Source organism: Ursus americanus, chromosome 1 (genome assembly GCF_024610735.1).
Source record: "Ursus americanus isolate L20-20 chromosome 1, mUrsAme1.1.p, whole genome shotgun sequence".
Lineage (NCBI taxonomy): Eukaryota > Metazoa > Chordata > Mammalia > Carnivora > Ursidae > Ursus > Ursus americanus.
In genome coordinates, this window is record NC_142127.1 from 9,956,669 (window position 1) to 9,981,213 (window position 24,545).

At 34.5% G+C, this 24,545-nt stretch overlaps 1 protein-coding gene across 15 annotated transcripts in view; it reads right to left on the bottom strand.

The window, feature by feature from the left end:
• PTPN4 (protein tyrosine phosphatase non-receptor type 4) overlaps positions 1 to 24,545 on the bottom strand; it is a 206,984-nt gene that overhangs the window by 54,907 nt on the left and 127,532 nt on the right. For 9 of the 15 annotated variants that reach the window (XM_045804102.2, XM_045804104.2, XM_045804108.2 and 6 more), the window contains 4 exons: positions 14,114 to 14,177; positions 10,506 to 10,678; positions 9,454 to 9,576; positions 2,315 to 2,383 (listed from right to left, as the gene is read on the bottom strand). In XM_045804102.2, the coding sequence (XP_045660058.1) occupies positions 2,315 to 2,383; positions 9,454 to 9,576; positions 10,506 to 10,678; positions 14,114 to 14,177 (429 nt within the window). The remainder of the gene's footprint in view (positions 1 to 2,314; positions 2,384 to 9,453; positions 9,577 to 10,505; positions 10,679 to 14,113; positions 14,178 to 24,545) is intronic. The other 6 variants (XM_045804109.2, XM_087855536.1, XM_045804110.2 and 3 more) reach the window with 1 other exon arrangement.

The window sequence follows — 24,545 nt, forward strand, 5'->3', positions numbered from 1 at the left end:
TACATTCTAGTGGGGGAGATGGACAATAAAGGAGGTCATCTCTCAAGGCTCTGAGACAGGAAAGGAGCCAAGCGTTCAGTATCTCAGGCAGAACAGTAAGAACTATTCTGCAGATGTTAAAAGTGTGGGTTAGAACTGGGAGGCCTGCATGAGAATCCTGCTACATCCTTGACTATCTCAGTTAAATCATTCAGACATGCTATGCTCAGTTTTCTCACCTGTAATGGAATTTACCTAACTGAATTATGGGGATTGTGAGATCATACACAAAAACTGCCTGGCACAGATAAATATAAAATAAATGTTAGCCACTATTAGATTCACTGACTATCTTCTGTCCACTCACATCACCATACAGTTGATTCCACCACAGCAGCCAGAGTGATTCCCCCTCTTCTACTCCCGTATTTTTATTATGGAACATTTCAAACATAAACAAAAGTATAAAGAATAGTTTAATAAACACTGCACTCAGGACCCAGATTCAACAATCATCATCACGGTCAATCTTGTTCCCTCCCTACCATTTACTTGAACCCTCTCACCCCAATTATTTTGAAGCAAATCCGAGAAATCACGATATTTGTAAATATTTCAGTTTACCACTGTAAAACACGGCAACTCTGCCAGATGGTTAAAATGGAAGTCAGTTTTTATCCCTTCCAGTGGGGGATCTCAGCCCTTAAATCCAAAGTCCTTACCATTTCTAACATGGGGCCATATAAGTTCTGGCTGCTTCCTATCTTCCTCTCTAACCACTTTCTCTAGCACTGCCTTGCTCTTTCTGGTCCATCACTGGCCTGCCTACTCTTCTTCCAACATGACAAGTGGGCTCCAGCTCCATGGCCTTGTGCTGGCTCAATCCTTTTCTTACATTAGATACCTGTTGCACCAATCAGAATTTAAGCTCCATGGGACTAAGCTGTGTATTTGTTTTTCACTGTATTCCCAGGGCCTGAAACAATGCTCAGTAGAGTAGTTCTTAGATAAACATTTGCTGCCACCAATTTGGTCATTCTTCCTCCTTTCATTTGTTGGATAATCCTGTTAGATTGTTGTTCACGCATCTCAAAGTAGACCTGTGCCAGTTTAACTCCTTTTTCCAATACAAATTTGTTCTCTTTCCTGTAACCCCTTGTCCATTTTATGTCACCCAAATCTGATGGTCTTTCTGGATACTCCTGTCTCTAACACACCTCCACCTAATTGATTAACAACTTCTTCTAGTTCTACATAGAAAATGCTCCCCAAATTTGTTCCCTAGTCTCCATTTCATCACCACTGTTTTAGTTCAGGCCTTCATTATTTTCACTTGGAATATGGTAATAACCTTCTAATTGGTCTCTTGGTACCAAGTCCTTACTTCTTTTTCTTTTTTAAAGATTTTATTTATTTATTTGACAGAGATAGAGACAGCCAGCGAGAGAGGGAACACAAGCAGGGGGAGTGGGAGAGGAAGAAGCAGGCCCATAGCGGAGAAGCCTGATGTGGGGCTCGATCCCACAACGCCAGGATCACGCCCTGAGCTGAAGGCAGACGCTTAACTGCTATGCCACCCAGGCGCCCCCAAGTCCTTACTTCTAACCCATTCTCCATCAACTGCTCATATACCTGTTTTCTAAAACATAAACCCATGTCATTTCACTTGTTAAAAAGCAAACTGGTTATAAATAGCTCCTAAAAATATGAAGATAACTAAATGGCACCCGAAAAAATAAACTTATTTCTTAACAATGTCATTTAAAGAAATATGGAAATGGACTGAATAATATATGGAATTAATTATTATGTTATTAAAAAATGTTTAAAATAATGAAGGAAATGAACTTTCTAACAAAATGTTACAATCGTAATATAATACTTGATGCAGCCTGCTCAGAACTACAATGCTTGGCACAGGGTTAATTTCACTCACATAAAAAACAACAAAAAAAGGGAATGAATAAACTAGACAAATTATTTCATTACTCCCTCAACATAACTTGTTGTTTAATTAAATAAAGGATCATGTGATAATTCTGTAATCACATTTGGAAAAAGAGTTTTTAGTAATTTTAATCTTTTTTTTTTTTAAAGATTTTATTTATTTATTTGACAGAGATAGAGACAGCCAGCAAGAGAGGGAACACAAGCAGGGGGAGTGGGAGAGGAAGAAGCAGGCTCATAGCGGAGGAGCCTGATGTGGGGCTCGATCCCATAATGCCGGGATCACGCCCTGAGCCGAAGGCAGACACTTAACCGCTGTGCCACCCAGGCACCCCAGTAATTTTAATCTTTTAAAAACAATTCAGACACTGAAATAGAGGTGGCTTACCTTGCAAATATCCTGTCTTTATTTGCTTTTTCTTTGCCATACTGAACAGACTGGACTTCAGTTCTCCCACTGAAATACATAAACATGCACAATAATAAAGTCTTAGAGAGAACTCTAAGATAAAGTAACAACATACGACATGATTATACTATGACTTCCTAAGAGACAAATTTCTAGCAGAGGATAAGAAGAAAAGACTGGACTAAATTTCAGTTCTACCTGAATGGATGAAGCTTATTTATGGCTCTTGCATTAATGAACAACAACGTGTTCCACAGACACTCCATTTTCAGGTACTTTATTTGAGAATGACTATCACCGGTTTAGTCTGTGGTTTAGCTAGTGTCTGTATTACTCCTTGATGAAGGACCTGAAACATGGGCAATCTTGAAGATTCTTGCTCTTTCCTTGGGCTTTTCCTTCTTGTCTACTGATAATTATCGCAGATTCGAAGACTGGTTATATCCTCAAATCCTTCCTTGCCCAGACATAGGCAACTCCAGACTTTTGCATACAGGAAGAAACTAAGGACAGAAATATGGTTGCGAACTGGGTACTATAGACAATTTGTCCTGAAGTCGATCCGTCTAGCAAGCACATAGCTTATGCATGGAAACTAAGCCTCCTCTGTGGTAAACCAATGTGTTCAGACCAAATCTGTTACTAAAAACTTGGTTCTCAGAGAATTTGCTACTTGACACATCACATTATTTAAGTGTGAATAGACATAAATGTCTAGTATACCAAATATAACCATTTATGTATGTAGATATCTAATTCAAATAAAAACAGCCAAATATAGGTTTCTAAAGCAAAGCAAGCAATTTTAAGATCATCTTCCATGGGTAAGTATAGATACATGTGAACAGAATGGTCTATCTGTTGAAGTTTTAATGGAAAAGTCAGAAACCTAACCATGATTTTTAAACTTTTCTTAAGAAAATATATTTCCTCTAAGAAGGATAAAGTATACCTGCAATTGTGAACAAGGTAATAAATTGAGGTTTACTATTGTTTTGTACTTCCACATTAGGACAATGACTTTAATCCCCTGGATATTTTGGAAGAGAGATAATAAAGGTGCGTATTTGAGTAGGCTGGTGGAGGAATTAATAGATTCTCTGATATCTGAATTCCATCTCTCAGTTTAAATAATATATCAACATTTTAAGTCTTACAAAGTTCTAGTACTTCCAACCATTGCTTATTATGAGGGAAAAAATATTCATTTAATGCATACCTATTAGGGATAGGTCCATGTCCAGATAACATCTGTCGTGCTGCCATTCCTACCTCAATTACAAGATTATTAATCACTTTGATGATTAAAAGGTGTTTTGGATATGTTTTAAAAGTTCGTAAGGACTACAAACATAAAACTTAACTTTCACAACTATAAACAAACATGGTTTACTTATATACACTAATTTAATGTTAACTGAGCTCTCATGGGCCTCAATTCTCCTCCTGTGCTCAGCTAAGTTTTGTAGGAGGCTTGCTAGCCAACAACCTCTATTTTCTAGGTTCCTTCCTAGCCAACTCACAATTTTTTCTACTTTACTTTTTTTCTGATGGGAGATTAAAAAGTAGGGGAAGTCAAAAGCAGAAGACTGACAGACGCTGGTGGCTGTTGTAGTAATAGTGGGAATAGGATGCTGGGAGAAACAGCACCTTATAGATGGTATGTACCATCGCTGATCAAAGCAGCACCTCTTGGGCAGATCCAGAACCGCCTATGACAGCGGCTCTAATGATGGAGCAGCAGATTAGGCTTATGGACTCCAGCCTAGACGTAACACACGTTTCTGATCCTTAAGCATTGCCCAGTCGTCCTGTTTACTTCTCTAAAGCCTTCCTCCTCCCTTTTGTTTTGCCAGCCTCTCTAATACCTGTGTAACCAGTTCCCTCAAGTGGCTTTTACTTGAAAAATCAAAAGGACTTTTTGTGTCTCTGGTAATTTACCAGTGAAGAGGATTCAAATGGAACACTATTACTCAAAAGGCTGGATTAACAAGCTGAATTTTGTAACAAAAACATAAAGGTAAAATTGAAATACGAGAGAGCATTAAAGGTTTATATTTCATATTATCCATAATACTTTCTTTAGGGGTTTAATATTACTATTACTAGAATAAAATGCAAAACTGTACCATAATCTGAGAACACCAAATTCTGACAGTAAGATATTTATTTTTAGAACAATGAGAAAATGACAATTGGTAAAAGAACACAGGCTCATTATAAGTAATTTCAGCAATACAGAAAACCAAAGAAAAAGTTTTAAAACCCCAAGTTAAGAAAATAATAAAATAAAATTAAAAAATAAACCCCCCAAATTTAGCCAGTCTTATCCTGAAGAAATAATCTCAACTATCAGCAGGTATAAATCATTCTAAAACACATCTCTCTAATTCTCTTCACAGAACAATTATGCTACATATCCCACTTTTAATGAAAACAGTATTAAACTGATTTCCCTTGAACTAAAAGAAAGAAAAAGACTGCCATTCATATATAAAGAAAGATTAGGAAAACCTTAAGGAGCTGGTGTTATTAATACTTAATTTTTGTTAATATGGATTCTCATACTTCCACTAGTCCCTTGCTTCCTCATTTTTTTATATTGTTTTTACTTTATCAAAGTTTATAACACTTCAATTCTGTTCTATAGTCATAATTCTGATAGTTGTCAAGGATTAGTTCTATGTTTAAAGGACCTACCCTTCATTCTTAGTTCTTTTACCAGGATTCTTCTTAAGTCATGTTGACTTATCTCTCGGATGGCTTACTTTTCTTAAAAAAGTTTTTTTTCTGGGTGGCTGGCAGCCTCAGTCAGTAAAGCATGTGACTCAATCTCAGGGTTGTGAGTTAGAGCCCCACACTGGCTGGAGATCACCTACATATAAAATCTTAAAAAAAAAATTTTTTTTCCCCAGATGGGCTCAGAGGTGTTATATTCCCTGAGGTTTTGTTTATTTGATAATGTTTACTGGCTTCAGACTTGAATGGCAAACTGGGTAAGTTTAATATTTTTCAGTCACTTTTTTCCTTAGGATGTGGTAGACAAAGAGTGGCTCACGTTATTATTAAAAAGAATACCATAAACTTAACGCCAAAAAATTCATTAACTTAGAGGAAAGAGATGAATTCCTTGAAATAAATGAACTACCAAAGCTCACTGAGAAGAAAATCTGAACTGCTTTATAGCTTTAAAGAATATGAATGTGTTGCTCAAAAGCTTCCTATAAACAAAACTTCTGCCCTAGATGGATTAATTGGTAAATTCTGCCAAACATTTTTTTTTAAAAGATTTTATTTATTTGAGAGAGAGCAAGCGTGAGAGAGAGCATGAGCATGGGGAGCAGCAGCAGAACAGGGAGAAGCAGACTCCCCGCTGGGCAGGGAGCCCGACGCAGGGCTCAATCCCAGGACCCTGGGATCATGACCTGAGCCAAAGGCAGACACCTAACCAACTGAGCCACCCAGGTGTCCCCTGACAAACATTTTAAAAGGAAATAATACCATTACTACAGAAACTTGTCTGAAAATTGAAAATGAGGGAACACTTCCCAACTCATTCAGTGAGGCTGAAATTACCCTGACACCAAAACCTGACACTGATATTACAAGAAATGAAAACTACAGAGCAATATCCTTCATGAACACAGATGTAAAAATTCTAAACAAAAATTTGGCAAACTGAATAAAACAGCACAGAAAAAGGATAACAGATCATGACCAAATGGGGTTTATCCTAGGAATGTAGGGTGGGGTTCGCACTTGAAACTCAATGTAATTCATCATACAAACAAATTAAAAACCATATAATCTTTGTAATAGCTGCAGAAAAAGCATTTGACAAAAACCAATATCCAAACCTAACAAAAACTTCCAGGATATAAGATGTAGAGGGAACTTCCTCCACATGCATTATCTACAGCATCTATGAAGAGCCTACAACTAACATACTTAATAGCGAAAGACTGAATATCTTCCCCCGCCCCCAAGACAAGGAAAAGACAAGGGTATTTATTCTCACCACTTCTATTCAGCACTGTACTGGAGGTTCTAGCTGGGGGAATAAGGAAAGAAAAGGAAATAAAAAGGATCAGAATGGAGAGGAAGAATTGAAACTGTCTTTATCCTCTAGGTAGAAAATCTGTTGGAAGCTACAAAAAAGCTCCTAGAGTAAGTGAGGTAAGCAAGGTCTCACTATTGAAATCAGATCAACATTTAAACAAATCAATTGCATTTCTGCTTAATAGTGAACAATATGAAATTAAAATTTAAAAAAAGACCTCAAGAAATTAAGGATAAATTTAGCATAGACCTGTGAAACTTGTAAATTTGTGAAAGACCTGTACACTGAGAAACACTGAGAGAAGTAAAAGACAAATAAAGATATACCATGTTTCATGAGTTTGAAAACCCAGTATTTTTAAGATGTCAATTCTCCTGAAATTGATCTACAGTTTTAGCACAATCCCAATTAAAATCCAAGAAGCGGGGTTTTTTTGGTTTTTGTTTTGTTTTGTTTTGTTTTGTTTTGAGAAAGAGAGAGAGTGTGCATGAGCGGGACTGGGTGGTAGGCAGAGGGAGAGAGAGAATCTCAAGCAGGTTCTATGCCCAGTACAGAGCCCCATGTGGGGCTCCATCCCACAACCCGGAGATCATGGCCTGAGCCAAAATCAAGAGTTGGACACTCAACCGACTGAGCCACCCAGGCCCCCCCCCCAAGAAGTCTTTTTTGTAGCAACCGATCAGCTAGTTCTAAAGTTCAGATGAAAATGCAAAGGACCTAAAAAATTTGAAACAACTTTTAAAAAGAACAAAGTTGGAGGACTAAAACTACTATAAAACTTAATTATAAATAAATCCAAATATAACTCCACACAAATACTGAAAACTGATTTTCAACAAAGGGGCAAAGGCAATTCAGTGAAGAAAGAAAGAGTAATCTTTGCAAAAAATGGTGCTGGAACAACTGGCTATCCATAAGCAAAAAAATGAACTTTATATATTTTTTTTGTATAAACTTCACACCACATACAAAAATTATTTCCAAATGGATCACAGATCTCAGTGTAAGAACTAAAACTATAAAACTCTTAAAAGAATACAGCGGAATAAATCTTTTCAGCCTTGGGTTAGGCAAAGATTTCTTAGATATGATGCCAAAAGAAAGATCCATGAAAGAACACAATGGTAAATTAAATTTCATCAAAATTTTGTACTATTCAGAAGAGCTAACAACAGGCACTGATGAAAATGTAATGGAACTCTCACAGCTAGTGGGTACATAAAATGCTAAGAACTGCTTTGAAAAAATGATTGGCAGTTTCTTGCGAAGTTAAACATACATCTACCTTGTAATCTAGCCATTCCACTCTCAGGTATTTAACCAAGGGAAGTTAAACCATATAAATACTTCTGCATGAATGCTCACAGCAGCTTTATTTGTAATAGCTCAAACCTGGAAACAACCCAAATAGGGAAACAATAATCACTTAATATCCATAAGCAAGTGATGGATTAACATATTGTGATATATCTATACAGTGGAATAATACTCCACAATAAAAAGAAATTAATCACCAATACAGACAACGACACGGATGAATTTCAGAATAATTATGCTGAGTCAAAGAGGCTGGACTAAAAAGACTATGCAACATATATGTTTCAACTTCTATAAAATGCAAACCAATTTATAGAGACAGAAAGCAGATCAGTGGTTGCATGGGGACAAAGAAGAGAGGAAGAAAGAGGTTACAGAGGAGCATAAGGGAAAAATGGGGGAGGATATGCTTGCTATCTTGATTATGGTGATGGATTCAGGTACGTAAATATATCCCCAAACATCAAATTTTAGATGATAAATACGGTAGCTTATTGTACACCAATTACACCTTAATAAAGCTGTTTAAAAATATAAAATCTGCCAGTACTAGGGCCATATTCCCCCAAGGGCAATAATAACCTGAATGGTAGGTATTGCTCCTCACCCTGCCAATATTTTTTTCTTAGATTGTTCTTTAGCTTGTTTTTATTAATATCTGTGGTTGAAATTTCATTCTGTTTCAGTGATTTTTCTCCGAAACTGGTTTAACTGTCTTTTGTACTTGTCATTGTGACTAGATTTTGTTTGCTGTGGTACAGATTGGGTAAAATCCTTCATTTTTCCCTCATTGTATCTGACACCAGTCTAAGTCACCGTTGAAGGCAGGTTAATACATTCTATGCACTTCTTTGTTGCCTAAGAGAAATGGTGTGTGTACATTTATGTGTATGTCACATTTTCAAGGACAGAGGGAAGGAAGAATTCTGCTAAAGATAAGTGTAGTCCTTAGATAATAACCCTGATGATCACTTAATTAATTATTAAGTTTATTGAGGGCCTACTGTTATGGTCTACGCTATTTTCTCAATGGAGATTTCTTTTACCCTTCCAGAGATTTAGATAAGGCTTTTTTATTTTCTTTTCGACTTTCACCAATGATCTAATACTTGCTCTCTCAGTCTGTCCGTCCATCCATCCACCCATCCATCCATCCAAGTAGGCTCCACACCCAGCATGGAGCCCCAGTGTGGGGCTTGAACTCATGACCCTGAGATTGAGACCTGAGCTGAGATCAAGAGTTAGACGCTTAACGGATGGAGCCACCCAGATGCCCCATCAGTCTATTTATTTTTACATTTACGAGTAGCATCACCTTACTTTTCTCAAAATTGCTTTTAGTAGGTTACAGAACAGTTAAACATGACACCATTTAAGAATCTGCTGTGCCATTTTTGTAGTCAGAAGTTTCCTAATTCTGTTTAAGTGCTGCCACTGAATTTGGGGACTGCTTTTGGGGGGGGGCATATATTTTTAATAGTACATTAAAAGCTTTATGTTGTTATTTTTTCTGAGATTACAAACTGGGCATTTATAAATGTTTGTGATTTACAATATATATCTTTTCTGGGCCACATCTCAACATTTTCCACATGAATACATAACATGAACTAATTTAACACATAATGATAAAAGGTTTTATTTACTGAAGATGGAAAATCTTTTGTGAAGCAAAGAAACAGAAATGGATAACATTTGTTTTAGTAGAAGATTATGAATGACTTTGCTCTGTGATTCTTACCAGGTTGCACTTAAAAAACTAGCTTTCATGGATCTTTTAAGAACTCCAGAGGCAAAATTAACCAGAACTTCTCCAAATTTAGAATTATCCCTCAAAGACTGTTCCTTCAGGAAAAAGTAAAAGCTATCAAGAATAAATAAGACAGTTTTAGGAAAAGGAATCTGGTGTTACTGTTCAATGACTAAATGTGATTTTTGCATAATAGCTGTCTGAACTCTTCATAACAAAGGGTTTAACAAATACATAAAAAAGCAAAGTACAGTTATCCCCCACTTTTTCAAAGTTTGTGTTATGCCACTCTGCTTTTACAAAAAAAGGGAGAAAACAGCATTCAGCATTTGTTTTGTAGCAAGCCACTGTACAGGCTGCGCACACCGCAAGTAGTGAGAGTACCCCACCAAGCTCCTTCCAATGAAGTACACTCAACATGTCAGCATTAAGCCGCCAGAGCTTTGAATTGTGTCTTTGAGCAGCTGTGCTTTATCTCGATTTATTTTGTGCATTTGTTAGCAAGATGTGTCCTAAGGTATCAGAAAAAAGCCTATGAGAGGGGATTCTTGGGGTCTGGAAATGCTAAATAATTTTTCCATATAAATTAATGGTAATGGCTTTATTTTATGTCATTTGGCTTACAAAAGGTTTGATAGGAACATTCTTCTTCTGGATGGTGAGGGAAACTGGCAATTATATGCTCATGCAGAGGGTACTTTCGCTTTTACAAATAAAGATGTCTTAGAACAAAGAAAAGTTTTCTTATAAATATTTAACAAAGACACAATGGAATATATAACACATCTAGAACGTAAATAATATGATTAATTTGCTTTAGAAAATAATGATTGGAAATATAGTCAACGGAAGAGGTTTCTCCATCTCGTTAGATCACAAGAACCTTTAGAATTTTTTGCTGATCTATAGGGTCCACGCTCCAGAGATTTTGACTCAGTAGGTGTGTATGAATTACAAACATTCTGTGATTGATTAAAACAGACCTTTATTTTAAAGTGAGGAAAAATCCAATGACAAAGCATTAATGCATAAGCAATACTCACCAGTACCGAAATTTTGAACCTAAAGTAAAATAATGTGCAAAAAAATTCTTTTGAGGTGGAAGTGGTCTGTCCAAACGGAAGAACGTGTGATGTTCTACACATGCTTTCCACAAATTTTTGCATGCTCTGTAATTCACCATATTAAATCCCAATAATGTTTCTCTAGATTCATGCTGTAATAAATGACAAAATGCAGAGAAACCAGGAAAACATCAGGATCTAATGCTCCATTTAGTTTTCTTTCTACAGATAAATATTCTAGCCTTACAAACAACTAAACCTTGTAGCACAGTACCTTTTTTCTTAACCAATAAAAAAGAAGTAAAATAAACGGAAAGGTTTGTAAAATGTGGATCTCACCTAATTCTGTAATATTATGACTCTTAGGGCTTTTATTTTAGAACATAGTTAGAAATATGTTTAAAAATTGATATATATGTTTTCAAAACTTACTAGCTATAATTCTATTTCAAAATATAATCCTGGCCCATAAATTTTTTTTTAAGATATACTATCACACCTTTTAAAAATATTTTGAAATTTATAAATCTAGATTGTCAGTACATAGGAATATTCATTCAGTACTTCTGAACAATATTATGCAACTCAGATGTTAAAGTAAGCAGCAACATAACAGAATCATTTCTTTAATTTTTCTCTAAAACCTTGGCACAATTACTATTTAAATGGTTTCACTGAAGTAAACTAAATATAGTAAGGCACACATGTTTTAAGTGTACGGTTCTGGTTTCCACACAATGAATGCAACCATTTAACACCCAACCAGAACAAGAAATGGATTATTACCAGCAACTCAGAAGTATTCTTTGTGCCCCCTTTCTACGAGATTATCTTTGCAAAGGTAATCACTCTTCTGACTTTTATCACCATAGATTATTTATACCTGTTTTTGAACTTTATATAAATGGAATCATATATACATGTCTATAGGTCTGATTTTTTTTGTTCAGTATTATGTTTCTAAATTCATCCATATGGTTGTTAAAGTCACTTTCATTCTATGTAATATTCTACCATATAAATATACCAGTTTATCCATTTGTTATTGATAGACATTTGATGTTTCCAGTTTGAGGATAAAAAAATTCTGCTATGTGTGTGCATTTCTGCTGTTGGATCGTAAGATATTTGTGTTCATCTTCAACAGATAATGCCCAATATATATACTTCCTCCCACAAGGAGTGTATCCTCCACACATTCACCAACCACTCGCTTACTAATCTTTTCATTAACTATTCTGGTGGATGTATAGAAGCATCACATTTTGGTTATAATTTATACTTCCCTGATGATTAATGAGGTTCAACACCTTCTCATGTTACTGGCCATGTGGATGTTCTCGTTTCTGAAGTATCTGTTCAAGTTAGTAGCATATTTTTGGATTGGGTTGGATATTTAACCAGGGATGTGGTGTATTATATACATGTTCTGCGCTACTTCACTCCCTTAATGATGTCTTTTGATAATACAGTTTTTAATTTTAACACAGTCCAAGTTATTGATCTTTTCTTTTAAGGTTAGTTTTCCTTCTACGTCCTGTTAAATGTTTGCCTATCAAAAGATACAAAGATATTTCCGTAACTAAAATACAGTAAGATGCCCATGTATAAACATTAAATTACTATGTTAGAAGAGAACATGCTTAATATACCACTTCTTGATCACCAAAGAATTCTAAATTATGCTTAACAGTGGCTTGGTAGGCCCTAACTAATAGTTTACATGTTGTACCACACTCCATAAATAACGCAAAATGATAGAGAAGGTCTTACACAGAGCAGTATGCAGTAATGCCTTTCAGTAGAAGCAACATCAAAGAATCGTATACGTTCTTTTGACACCTCGCATAGTTCAAAAATTCTGTGTGATTTTGACTTCCTACTAATTGTATTTGGATAATTTGTAACAAATTTGCAATAAAATCCACCCTCCACATTTTGTATAAAATAGACACAAAATGTGGTATTGAGAGATAAGTAGTTCTATAAAGTTTGGGTATTTAAAAGTAAAGAGATATTTCAGAGAGAAACATTAACAAGGCATCATTCTGTAGACTATGACTATATACAGTCTTTAATCAGTTGTTAGATGACTTTTGTTGATGTTATCTGTGGCTAAATATATTTCTAATGATATACTACCTCGGAGAATGGTTGTGAGGATTAAATGATGTGAAAATAGCTGTGTAATTATCAGACACATAGTAAGACCTCAATAAATGTTAAATACCACAACTATTACTGCTAATAATGATAGTACTATTAATAGGAAAAAAATTAGAAAAATTGACTTCTACATTGCCTTCTACCAATATAATAATTAAAAGTAAAATATTTGTTCTCTAGTTTCCAGATAAGATGTTCCGAAACATGTACAAAAATTTTCATTCGCAGCATTAGTCATAATAGCCACAACCTGGAAATGCCAACTGTGCACTAATGTAAGAATAAATAACTTATGGTATAATCACTCAATATGATGCCATTCAGCAATAGAAAAATTATTGCTATGTGCAAAAATATGGATGAACTCACAATGTTACGGGTAGAAAGTAGACAAAAAGAGAACATTATGTATGATTTCATTTTTTAAAGTTCAAAAAAAAGCAAATTAATCCATGGTGATACAAATGAGAATAGTATTTACCTCTCAGGAAGGTTAATAACACAAATGGGCATCAGCTCCATTAGCAATAATACCAAGCTGTTAGTTCTACATATTAACATTATATATTTATTATATACTTACCAAACACTACCCTTAATATTTGTATACTTTTCTGTGTAACTCAATAAAACTATAGAAAAAATTTTAATATTTTTGAGTATAAATGATAAATCATAGTCACTTAGATCATTACCCTCTGATAAAATGCAGCTGACTCAAATATTTTTAAGGTTTCAAATACATTTTACACATATAAGCACACACAACCATCTTGAAATCCGCATTAAACTTAATAAGAAATAATTTAAAAATAAATTATTTTGATTAAATAAATAAAATCATTAACAAGGTGAAGTTCTTTCCAGCACTGTACTTTCCACGATAACTCTATGTGTTGTATTTAATATATAAAAAGGACATCACCATTCCCACAAAGGGAGGAAACATACTACACATTCATGAACTAGAAACAAAACTAAACACTCAGTCTCCCTAAAATAAAATGAGCTACACATGATAAGAAGTGCTGCAGATTAGTAGGGAAATACATATATACACATGCACACATATATATATACACATACATAAATATATAAATATATATAAAATACTGTTACCACCCTCATGAATAGACCTTGGCAACTGACAATGAACATCATGATTGGGATCAGTTTCAAAGTTCGAAAGAGAGCAAAATGGATATATACAGAAGAACTTTGAATCAGAACCACAGTGACACTATGGAAATAAATAAACATTGTCATAAAATGTGAATTAACTAACTCAGTAGGCAGTTACCAACAATATTAGTAACACTTTCATTCATACTAAAAGTTCGGCCATGAATGACTTCATTTCTTAAGACTTCATTTATATAAATATATTCATTTATACTAATCATTATTAGATCACTACTCACCACTTCTTTTCTAAGTTGAACAAAAAATTGTTTGCACTTAAAAGAAATTTTTACAATCTTCAACCTGGATAAAAAGAGAATGAATTGGAGTATTTAAAATACTGAATAAAAATAAAAACATTAACTTAAGAAAATAATGTAAAAAACAATCTTTTAACAGTATATTCAGTAAAATCTAACCAATCATATATACACACATTACATAAGAAATCTTCAAGATTTCTTAGAAAGACATTACAAAATCTTAATGAATATGAACCTAACAACAGAGCATCAAACTACAAACTACATTTTCATGAAAAAATAATTAGAATCTATATACTCAATTGAAGAAAGTCTTATCAGCATATTTGCTGTGAACTATACCTTTCCCAATTTTATATCTAGAGAAATACATAAAAACACAAGTCACAAATTAAAATTTCAAGATATGCCAATAAGATATACCAAAAACTACAAGTAGTTTTCTGATTCTATAAGGATCCTAGAAATCACCACTCTGTTGTAACAAGTAAAAAGCTCAACTGATTGAGAAATCAACACCTCTTCTTGGATTCAGAAGAGAAGGGAGGGTGCAGGATCTGAGAGACTAACAGGTGAATACAGAGAAGGGCAGCTTACCAGAGCAGAGACTCATCGAGCAGAAACTGCCAGAGGTACCAGTGCCAGAGGAACCTGAACTGTAATTTAAGAATTGTTGGAGGTTCCGTGTGGACAAATTCAAGAGTGAAAAACTCCAGAGGGACCCAGTTATGGGCTGGGGGGGCCTCCTGCAATATTGTGAAATTTATCTCTAGGAGCCCAACCAGAAACCCACGGTAAACATCAGAGAAAAATACCCTTGGGTTTCCAGCAAGGGAAGGGGGAAAGGAACCATCTTGAAACAAACGGGAGTACTCTGTTCTTAATAAGGTCTGCCTACAGGGGAAAGTAGTTAACCAAAGCCTCACTTGCTTGGGTATTACTAGAGCTTAACCAACCTGGGGAAGCCTAATCAGTTCACTCTAGCCATCCTATCCCACCTAGCAGGGAGGGAAAAAAACAGAGAAATACTTGGGAAGCTCACAGTCTAAAGGCATGGGCTCACTAAAACACTGAGAGCTAATCATAGGATACAGAACACTTGCCATCCCCCTCCATCTCAAAGCAACATTACTAAGGGCCTATTTATAGAAACTTCCTTTTACTGGAATATCATGTCTGGCTATCAAAAAATTACAAGGCATACCAAAAGGCAAAAACACGATCAAAGAGACGGAACAGAACCAGACATGGAAGAGATGCTGGAATGATCAGACTGGGAATTTAAAACATCTATGATTAATATGCTAAGGGCTCTAATGGATAAAGTAAAAAGCATGTAAGAACAGATGGGCAATGTAAGCACAGAGATGGAAATCATTAGATTTCATTAGAAAGACTACCCCCACCCCCAAATGCTATGGGTAAAAAACACTATCACAGAAACAATACTTTTCATGAACTTATTGGTACACTGGAAACAGCTGAGGAAATAATCTCTAAGGCAGAAGATACGTCAATAAAATCCTACAAACCCCAAAAGCAAAGAGAACAAAGACTAAAAAAGAACGGAACAGACTATCCAAGAACTGTGGAACAACTACAAAAGATGTGACATACAGTAACATATGGTAATGGAAATACCAGAAGGAGAAGAGAAAGTAACAGAAGAAATGTTTGAAACAAAAATGACTAAGGAATTTCCCCACATTAACATCAAATGCCAAACCACAGATCAAAGAAGCTCAGAGAACATGAGCAGGATAAATGCCTTAAAAACCACACCTAGGTAAATCACTTTTAAATTACAGAAAACTACAGATAAAGAAAAAATCCTGAAAGAAGCCAGAAGAAAAAAACATCTTAAGTACAGAGGAACAAAGGTAAGAAGAGTTAAATCCAACTTCTCAGAAATCATGAAGCAGGAAGAAAATAGAGTGGGTAAAGTGTTGAGAGGAAAAAAAAAAAAAACCGTCAACCCCAAATTTCATATTCTGTGAAATTATCCTTCAAAAATGAATGAGAAATAAAGACTTCCTCAAATAAAAATTGAGGGAATTTGTTGGAATGAGACAGGCCTTGCAAGAAATGTTAAAAGAAAAAAATATATAATATAGGCCAGAAACTTGAATCTATATAAAGAAAGGAAAAGCACTAAAGAAGGACTAAGTGATGGTAAAATAAAAACTTCATTTTTCTTATTCTTAACTGATCTAACATAACAGTTTGTTCAAAACAATAAAAGCAAAAATGTATGCAATTACATATGTTTATGCACCTATCACATATACACAATTATATACTTATATATACTTATATATAAGTGAAATGATTGACAGCAATGATACAAGGGACAGGAGGAAGAAATTAGTATTATCTCATTATTATAAGGTACTCACAGTACCTGTGACATGGCATACTATTATTTGAAAGTAGACTTGGATTAATGTAAATATAATTGCAAACTCTAGAGCAACCACTAAAAAAAATGAAACAAGAAGTAAAACTAATAAGCTAGGAAAGAAGAGAAAATGAAATCATATAAAATGCTCAGTGAAAACAAGAATGGCAGAAAAAGAATGAAACACAAAAATAGAAACAAAGAACAAGGGCAACAAATAGAAAACAGTAATGAATATGGCAGATATTAATACAAATATAACAAAAATCCTTTAAAATGTTAACAGACTAAATACAGCAATTAAAAGACATTGTCAGAGTGGGTTAAAACACAAGGCACAACAACATTTTGTTTAAATATAAAAACATATAGGTTCAATGCAAACAAATGTATAAAAATATACCATGCCAAGACTAATTAAAAAAAAGCAGGGGTACTAGGGAGGTAATGTACATCATGATGACTGTAGTTAATAATACTGTATTGTATATTTCAAAGTTGTTAAGACAAATCTTAAAAGTTCTCATCACAAGGAAAAAGAACTGTAACTATGTGTAATGATGAATATTGACCAGATATACAGTGATAAACATTGTGCAATATATACAAATATTGAATCATTGTACACCTGAAACTAATATGTCAATTATATCTCAAAAAAAGAATGAAAGAAAAAAAGAGTAGCTCTAATAATTTCAAAATGCAAGACTCTAAAGCAAATAGTTATTGAGGATAAAGCAGGGCATTGCACAATGATAAAGGGGTAAATTCTCCTAAAAGACATTACAAAATCTTAATGAATATGAACCTAACAACAGAGCATCAAACTACAAGAAGCAAAAACTGACAAAATACATGAATACACTATCACAGTTGGAGACTTCAACACCTCTTTATCCGAAATGGACAAATTCAGCACACAGAAAATCATTAAGGACATAGCTGAACTCAACAATATTATCAAATGGTTATAATTAACCTTTATAAGCTACTTCTTACAATATGAAAACATACATTTTTCCCAAGCTCATTTGAAACATTCACCAAGATAGATCATGTTTTCAGCCATAAAACACACCTTAACAAATTTCAAAGAATAGAAATCACATAATACCTACTTTCAAAGCACAACAAATTAATCTAGAAATCAGTAACAAAAGAACTACTGGAAAATCCTAAAATGCCTGGAGATTAAATAACATACCCATAAATAAAACATGATTCAAACAAGAAATCTCAAGAGAAATGAAAAATTATTTGAATTAAATGAAAACACAACCCATCAAAATATGTGAAATGTGGCAAAAGCAGTGCTTAGAAGAAAGACCAAAAATGAATAAGCTAAGTTTCAATTTTTAAAAAAAGAAGAGTAGAGGGGTGCCTGGGTGGCTCAGTTAGTTGAGTGGCTGACTCCGGATTTTGGCTCAGGTCATGATCCCAGCATCCAGCTCTGCACTCATCGGGGAGTCTGCTTGAGGATTCTCTCCTCCCTCTGCCCCTCATCCCTGCTTGCACACACTCTCTCTCTTTCTCATCAATCAATCAATCAATCTTTAAGCAGATTAAATCTAAAGTAAGAAAAAAAATAAAGAAAAATAGTAGAGCAGAAACCAATGAAATTGAAAACAGCAGACCAATTAGAGATTATCAATGAAACCAAAAGGTAGTTCTTTGAAAAATTAATAAAATCAATAAGCCTCTAGCCAGACTAAGAAAAAAAAAGTACACAAATTACTAATATCAGAAGTGAAAGAGTAGACATCAATACAATTAAAAGCATAATAAAAGAATACCATGAATAAGTCTATGCCCAGAAGTTTTGGTAATCTCAATGAAATGGGCCAATTCTTTGAAAGAGATGATCAACCAAAACTCACAAAGAAATACATGATCTGAATAGACCTGTATATATTAAAGAGATTTAATTAACAATTAGGAAACTTCAAAAAAAGAAAGCACCAGGCCCAGATGTGTTCACTAGTAAACCACCAAGCATTTACGAAATCATACCAATTCTCTACAATCTCTTTCAGAAGACAGAGCAGGAGGAATACTACTAAAGTCATTCTATGAAGCTAGCATTTCCTTAATACCAAAACCAGACAAAGACATTACAAGAAAACTATAGGACAATCTCTCTCAAGACCAAAGATTCAAAATCCTCAAAATATTAGCAAATCAAATTCAACAATGTATAAAAAGAATTAAAGGAGAATTTTTTTTTTAAGATTTTATTTATTTATTTGACAGAGAGAGAGACAGCAAGAGAGGGAACACAAGCAGGGGGAGTGGGAGAGGAAGAAGCAGGCTCCCAGCAGAGGAGTCCAATGCGGGGCTCGATCCCAGGACCCCGGGATCACACCCTGAGCCTGAGGCAGATGCTTAATGACTGAGCCACCCACGTGCCACTGTATAAAAAGAATTATACAACAAAAGAAGGTGGGACGTATCCCAGGAATGCATGGCTGGTTCAACATTCAAAAATCAATAAAAACCAACACATTAAAAGACTAAAAAAGAAAAACTCACATAGTTATATATGCAGAATAAGTACTTGACAGAATCTAAAAACCATTTATGATGAAAACTCTCGCTATAGTAGGAAGACAGTGAAACTTTCTCAACTTGATAAAAGACTTTCTTAAAAAACCCTACAATTTAACATTATACCAATGGTGCGAAACTACAAGTTTTCCTACTAAGATCAAGTAAAGAAAGGATGTCTCAGTTCACCACTCCTTTTCAACATCATATGGGAATCCCATGTTAATGCAATTAAGGCATGAAAAGGGAATGAAAGCTACAGACTGGAAGGAAGACATAAAACGTTGTTCACAGATGACACGATCATTTACGTAGAAGATCCACGAGAACTGACAAAGAAATTCCTGGAACTAATAAGCAATTATAGCAAGGTGCAGGATACATGGTTAATAAAAAAGTCAATTTCTTTCCTGTATGTCAATAATGAATAAAATTTGAAATTAAAAACACAGTAACATTTACATTAGCACCCTCAAAAATGAAATACTTAAACATAAACCTAAAAAATATGTATTCAGGGCTCTTGGGTGGCTCAGCCGGTAAAGCAGCTGCCTTCGGCTAGGGTTGTGATCTCAGGGTCCTGAAATCAAGCCCCAAGTCGGGCTCCCTGCTTGGTGGGAAGTTTGCTTCTCCCTCTCCCTCTACTGTTCCCCCTGCTTGTGCTCTCTCACTCATGCACTCCCTCTCAAATAAATAAAATCCTTTAAAAAAATAAACAATATATATTAGAACTATATGAGGAAAATTACAAAACTCGAATGAATGAAATCAAAGAACTAAGTAAATACAAAGACACTCCGTATTTATGGATAGAAAGAATAAGTACTGTGAAGATGTCAATTCTTTCCACTTTCAGATTCAATGCAATCTCAGTCAAAATTCCACCATTATTTTATGGATATTGATGAACTGATTTTAAAGTTTATATGGAAAGGAAAAAGGTCCACAACAGCCAACATGAGACTGAAAGAGAACACCAAAGTTGGAAGACTGACACCATCCAACCTCAAGACGTACTTTAAAGCTATAGTAATGAAGACAGTATGCTACTGGTACAAGAACAGACAAAGGAGATCAGTGAAACAGAACAAAGAACCCAGGAATAAACCCCATAAATACATTCAGGCCATTTTTTTTTTTTTAAAGATTGTATTTATTTGAGAGAATGAGCGAGAGAAAGAGAGAAGAAGCAGGGGAAGGGGCAGAGGGAGAGGAAGAAGCAGACTCCCTGCTGAGCTGGGAGCCTGACGTGGGGCTTGATCCCAGGACCCCGGGATCATGACCTGAGCTGAAGGCAGACCCTTCACTGACTGAACCACCCAGGCGCCCTCAAGTGATCTTTGAAAAAGGTGCTAAGGTAAAACAATGGAGCAGACAGTCTCTTCAACAAATGGTGCTGGAATAACTCGACATTCAAGAGCACAAATACGAATCTAAACAAAGACCTTACATTCGTCACAAAAAATAACTAAAGTTAGATCAGAGACCTAACTGTAAAATCAAAACTGTAAAACTCCTAGAAGATAACACAGGAGAAAACTTCGATGACCTAGGTATGATAATGCTTTTTTAGATAGAACACCAAAAAACATGATCCATGAAAGAAATAATAAATAAGGTGGATTTCATTAAAATTAAAAATTTTTGCTCTGTGAAAGACAATATTAAGGAAAGAAAAAAAGACAAAGACTAGAACAAAATATTTGTAGAAGACACATCTGATAAAGGACTGTTATTCAAAATATACAAAGAACTCTTAAAAATCAATAAAAGTTTAAAAACCCAATAAAAAATTAGCCAAAGACATTAAGAGACACCTCACTACAGAAGATATAGAGAGCAAATAAGCATGGGAAAAGATACTGCACATCATGTCAACAGGAAAATGCAAATTAAACCAATGAGATACCACCATGCAACTACAGATTGGCCAAAATCCAGAACACTAACAACATTAAATGTTGGCAGGGATGTGGAGCAACAGGAGCTCTCATTCATTTTGATGGGAATGAAAAATTGTATAGCTGTTTTGGTAGACAATTTGTCAGTTTCTTACGAAACTAAACATACTTGTACCATACCACCCAGCAATTGCACTCCTTGGTATTTACTCAAAGGAAATAGGAATTTATATATACATAAAAACCTGCACATGAGTACAAACAGCAGTTTTATTAATAATAACTGCCAAAACTTGAAAACAACCAAGATGTCCTTCAGTAGGCAGATACATGAATTAACTGTGGTACGTCCAGATAATGGAAAATTATTCAGCTCTACGAAGAAATGACATATCAAGAAAGCTGAAAAGATGGGGAAGGAACTTAACTCCATATAACTAAGCAAAAGAAGCCAATCTGAAAAGGCTACAAAATGTATGATTCCAACTATATGACATTTTGAAAAAAGCGAAACTATGTACAAAGAGAACAGTGCATGACAGAGGTCAGTGGAGGAGATGATTATGTGGGGCACAGAGAATTTTTAAGGCAGAAAAATTATTCTGAAATGTATTATAATGATGGATATACATACATCATTATATATTTGTTCAAACTCATAGAATGTACAATACCAAGAGTGAAGCCCAATGTAAACTATGGACTCTGGGTGATTATGATATGTCAATATAAGCTCATCCTTAGTAAAAAAAATATACCATTATAATGAATGATGTTAATGGGGGGAGCTATGCATGTGTGGGGTTAGAAAATATATGGAAATCTCTGTACATTCCTCTCAATTTTGTTGTGAATCTAAAACTGCCTCCCAAAAAACAAAATCTTAAAAAAATTAAATAAATAAACAAACCTATAAGCAATATTTGGAGAAAAAGATGTTAAGATTTCAAGATCTTATGGAATGACCCTAAAAATATTTTTATCTTTTTTAAAGCATACTGATTTTTTATTTTTCCTTTCTACATTGCCTTTCTTCTTATATCCAAGTTATATAATCCTAGAAGAGGGGAGTTCTCAAAGTTCCATTAGTATAATCAATACCAGCAAAACAGATCTGCCTCATTTTTTTAACCTTTTAATAAGTAATACTCAGATCTTGTTTTAACCTTCACACCTAAGAGGCCAAAGATTCAACCTTACTTTGTAAAACTTGCTTTGGGGTCCTGGGCCAATCATCTAAGTAAATATTTTCATGGTAACGCAAAGTTTGGATATTTATGACCTATGGTACTAACAATCAGAAGCTCTTAGCAGAAGATAGAACAAAGATTTAAAAGGAAGCAATGAAAGTATGAGCTCAAGGATTACAGAAAAAAAAAAAAAATTAAATAATTAGGGTTCCAGAAAGAAAAAAGGAAGAAGAGGTCAGAGAGTTTACATAAAGACATAACAGTGAACATCCCAAACCTGGGAAAGACTTGGACACACAAGTCCATGGAAGTAACAGAACACCCTAGTATCTCAATGCAAAAAGGCCTTTTCCTAGACATATTATAATGAAACTATCAAAAATCAATAATAAAGAATCTTAAAGGCAGCCAGGAAAAAAAGAATATAACCAATAAAGGAGCCCCCATCATACTGTCAGTGGATTTCCCAGAAGAAATCTTAACAGGCCAGGACAGAGTAAAAAGACATATTAAAAGGACTGAAAGATACAAACTGCTAGACAAGAATCCTTTATCTGGCAAAGTTATCCTTCAAATATGAAGGATAAATAAAGGCTTTCATACACAAACAAAAGATGACAGAGTTCACCAACTCTAAAGCTGGTGAAAGTTGTTCTTCAAGCTGAAAAGAGGCTAATCAGTGACATAAAATATACAAAAAGTATACAACACGCTGGGAAAGGTGAAAAGTGAACTACTAAAATGAACTACTTTATTTATAAGATAAACTCCACTGTAATCACAAAACAAAAACTTATAGTAGATGCACAAAAGACAAAAAGGAAACGTGAACAAAAGACAGAAAAGGGAAACAGACAGTAAATAACTTATACAAAGGCATGAAGAAACAGAGGGAAAGAAACTATGGAAATACAAGAAAACTAGAAAGCAATAAAAAAATGGCATTTTATATAAAGTTCTTACATATCAATGATTACTTTAAATGGAAAGAACTGAATTCACCAATAAAAAGGCAGAGTGGCATGACAGATAAAAAAAAAACAAAATTCAACTGCAGGCTTCCTACAAGAGATTCATTTCAGCTTTAAGGATGCACATCCCCTGAAAAAGAAGGGATGGAAAAAAGATACTCCACGCAAGTGGAAAGCAAGATGTATATACTTTTATCAGACAAAACAGCCTTCAAGCCAAAAACAGGAACAAAAAACAAGAAAAGTCATTCATTATATAATGATAAAGGGATCAATTCATCAAGAAGATATAGCAACTGTAAATATGTACGCACCCAACATCAGAGCACGTAAACATATTATGCAAATACTAACAGATACGGAGAAATAGTAAAATACAATAATAGCAAGGAATATTAATAACCCACTCTCAAAAATGGAAAGAGCATCCAGATAGAAATTCAATAAAGAAACAATGGACTTGAACCATACATTACATGAAATAGATCTAAAGGCATCTATAGAACATTCAATCTAACAGCAGCAGAACACACATTCTTCTCAAGTACACATGGAACATTCTCAAGGAAAAGATCATATGGTAGGACACAAAACAAGTCTTAGCAAATTTAAGAAGACTAAAATCAAACCAACTATCTTTTTCAACCACAATGGTATGAAAACAAAAATCAACAACATGAGGAAAGGTAGAAAAACTACATACATGTAGAAACTAAACAACATGCTCCTGAACTACAAATGGGTCAAAGAAGAAATGAAAAAGATAACCAAAGAATATCTTAAAAAATATGAAACACAAAATAACAAAACATATGGAATGAAAGCTATAAAAGCAGTTCTGAGAGGGGCGTTTATAGCAATAAATGCATATACTGTTGACCCTTGAACAACATGGGGTTTAGAGGCACCAACTTTGCACACAGTTGAAAATCCACATAACTACTAGTAGCCTACTGTTTACCAAAAGCCTTACCAATAATATATAGTCAAACAACAAATATTTTGTATGTATGCTTTATGTATGACATACTGTATTCTTACAATAAAGTAAGCTAGAGGGAAAAATGTTAATAGAATTCTAAGAGAAAATACTGTTTACAGTACTAAACTGTATTTATTGAAAAAATTCACATCTAAGTGAACCTACGCAGCTCAAATCCATGTTATTCTAGGGTTTCCTCTATTAAGAAATTCGAAAGATCATAAATGAAGAACCTAACTTTACACCTCAAGGAACTACAAAAAGAACAAATTAAGCCCAAAGTTAGCAGAAGAAAAAATAATAAAAAAGATCAGAGCAGAAACAAATGAAATGGAGACCAGAAAAGACAAAGGAAAGATCAAAACTAAGAGCTGGTTTTTTTCCCAAAAGATACACAAAATTGACAAATCTTTAGCAAGACT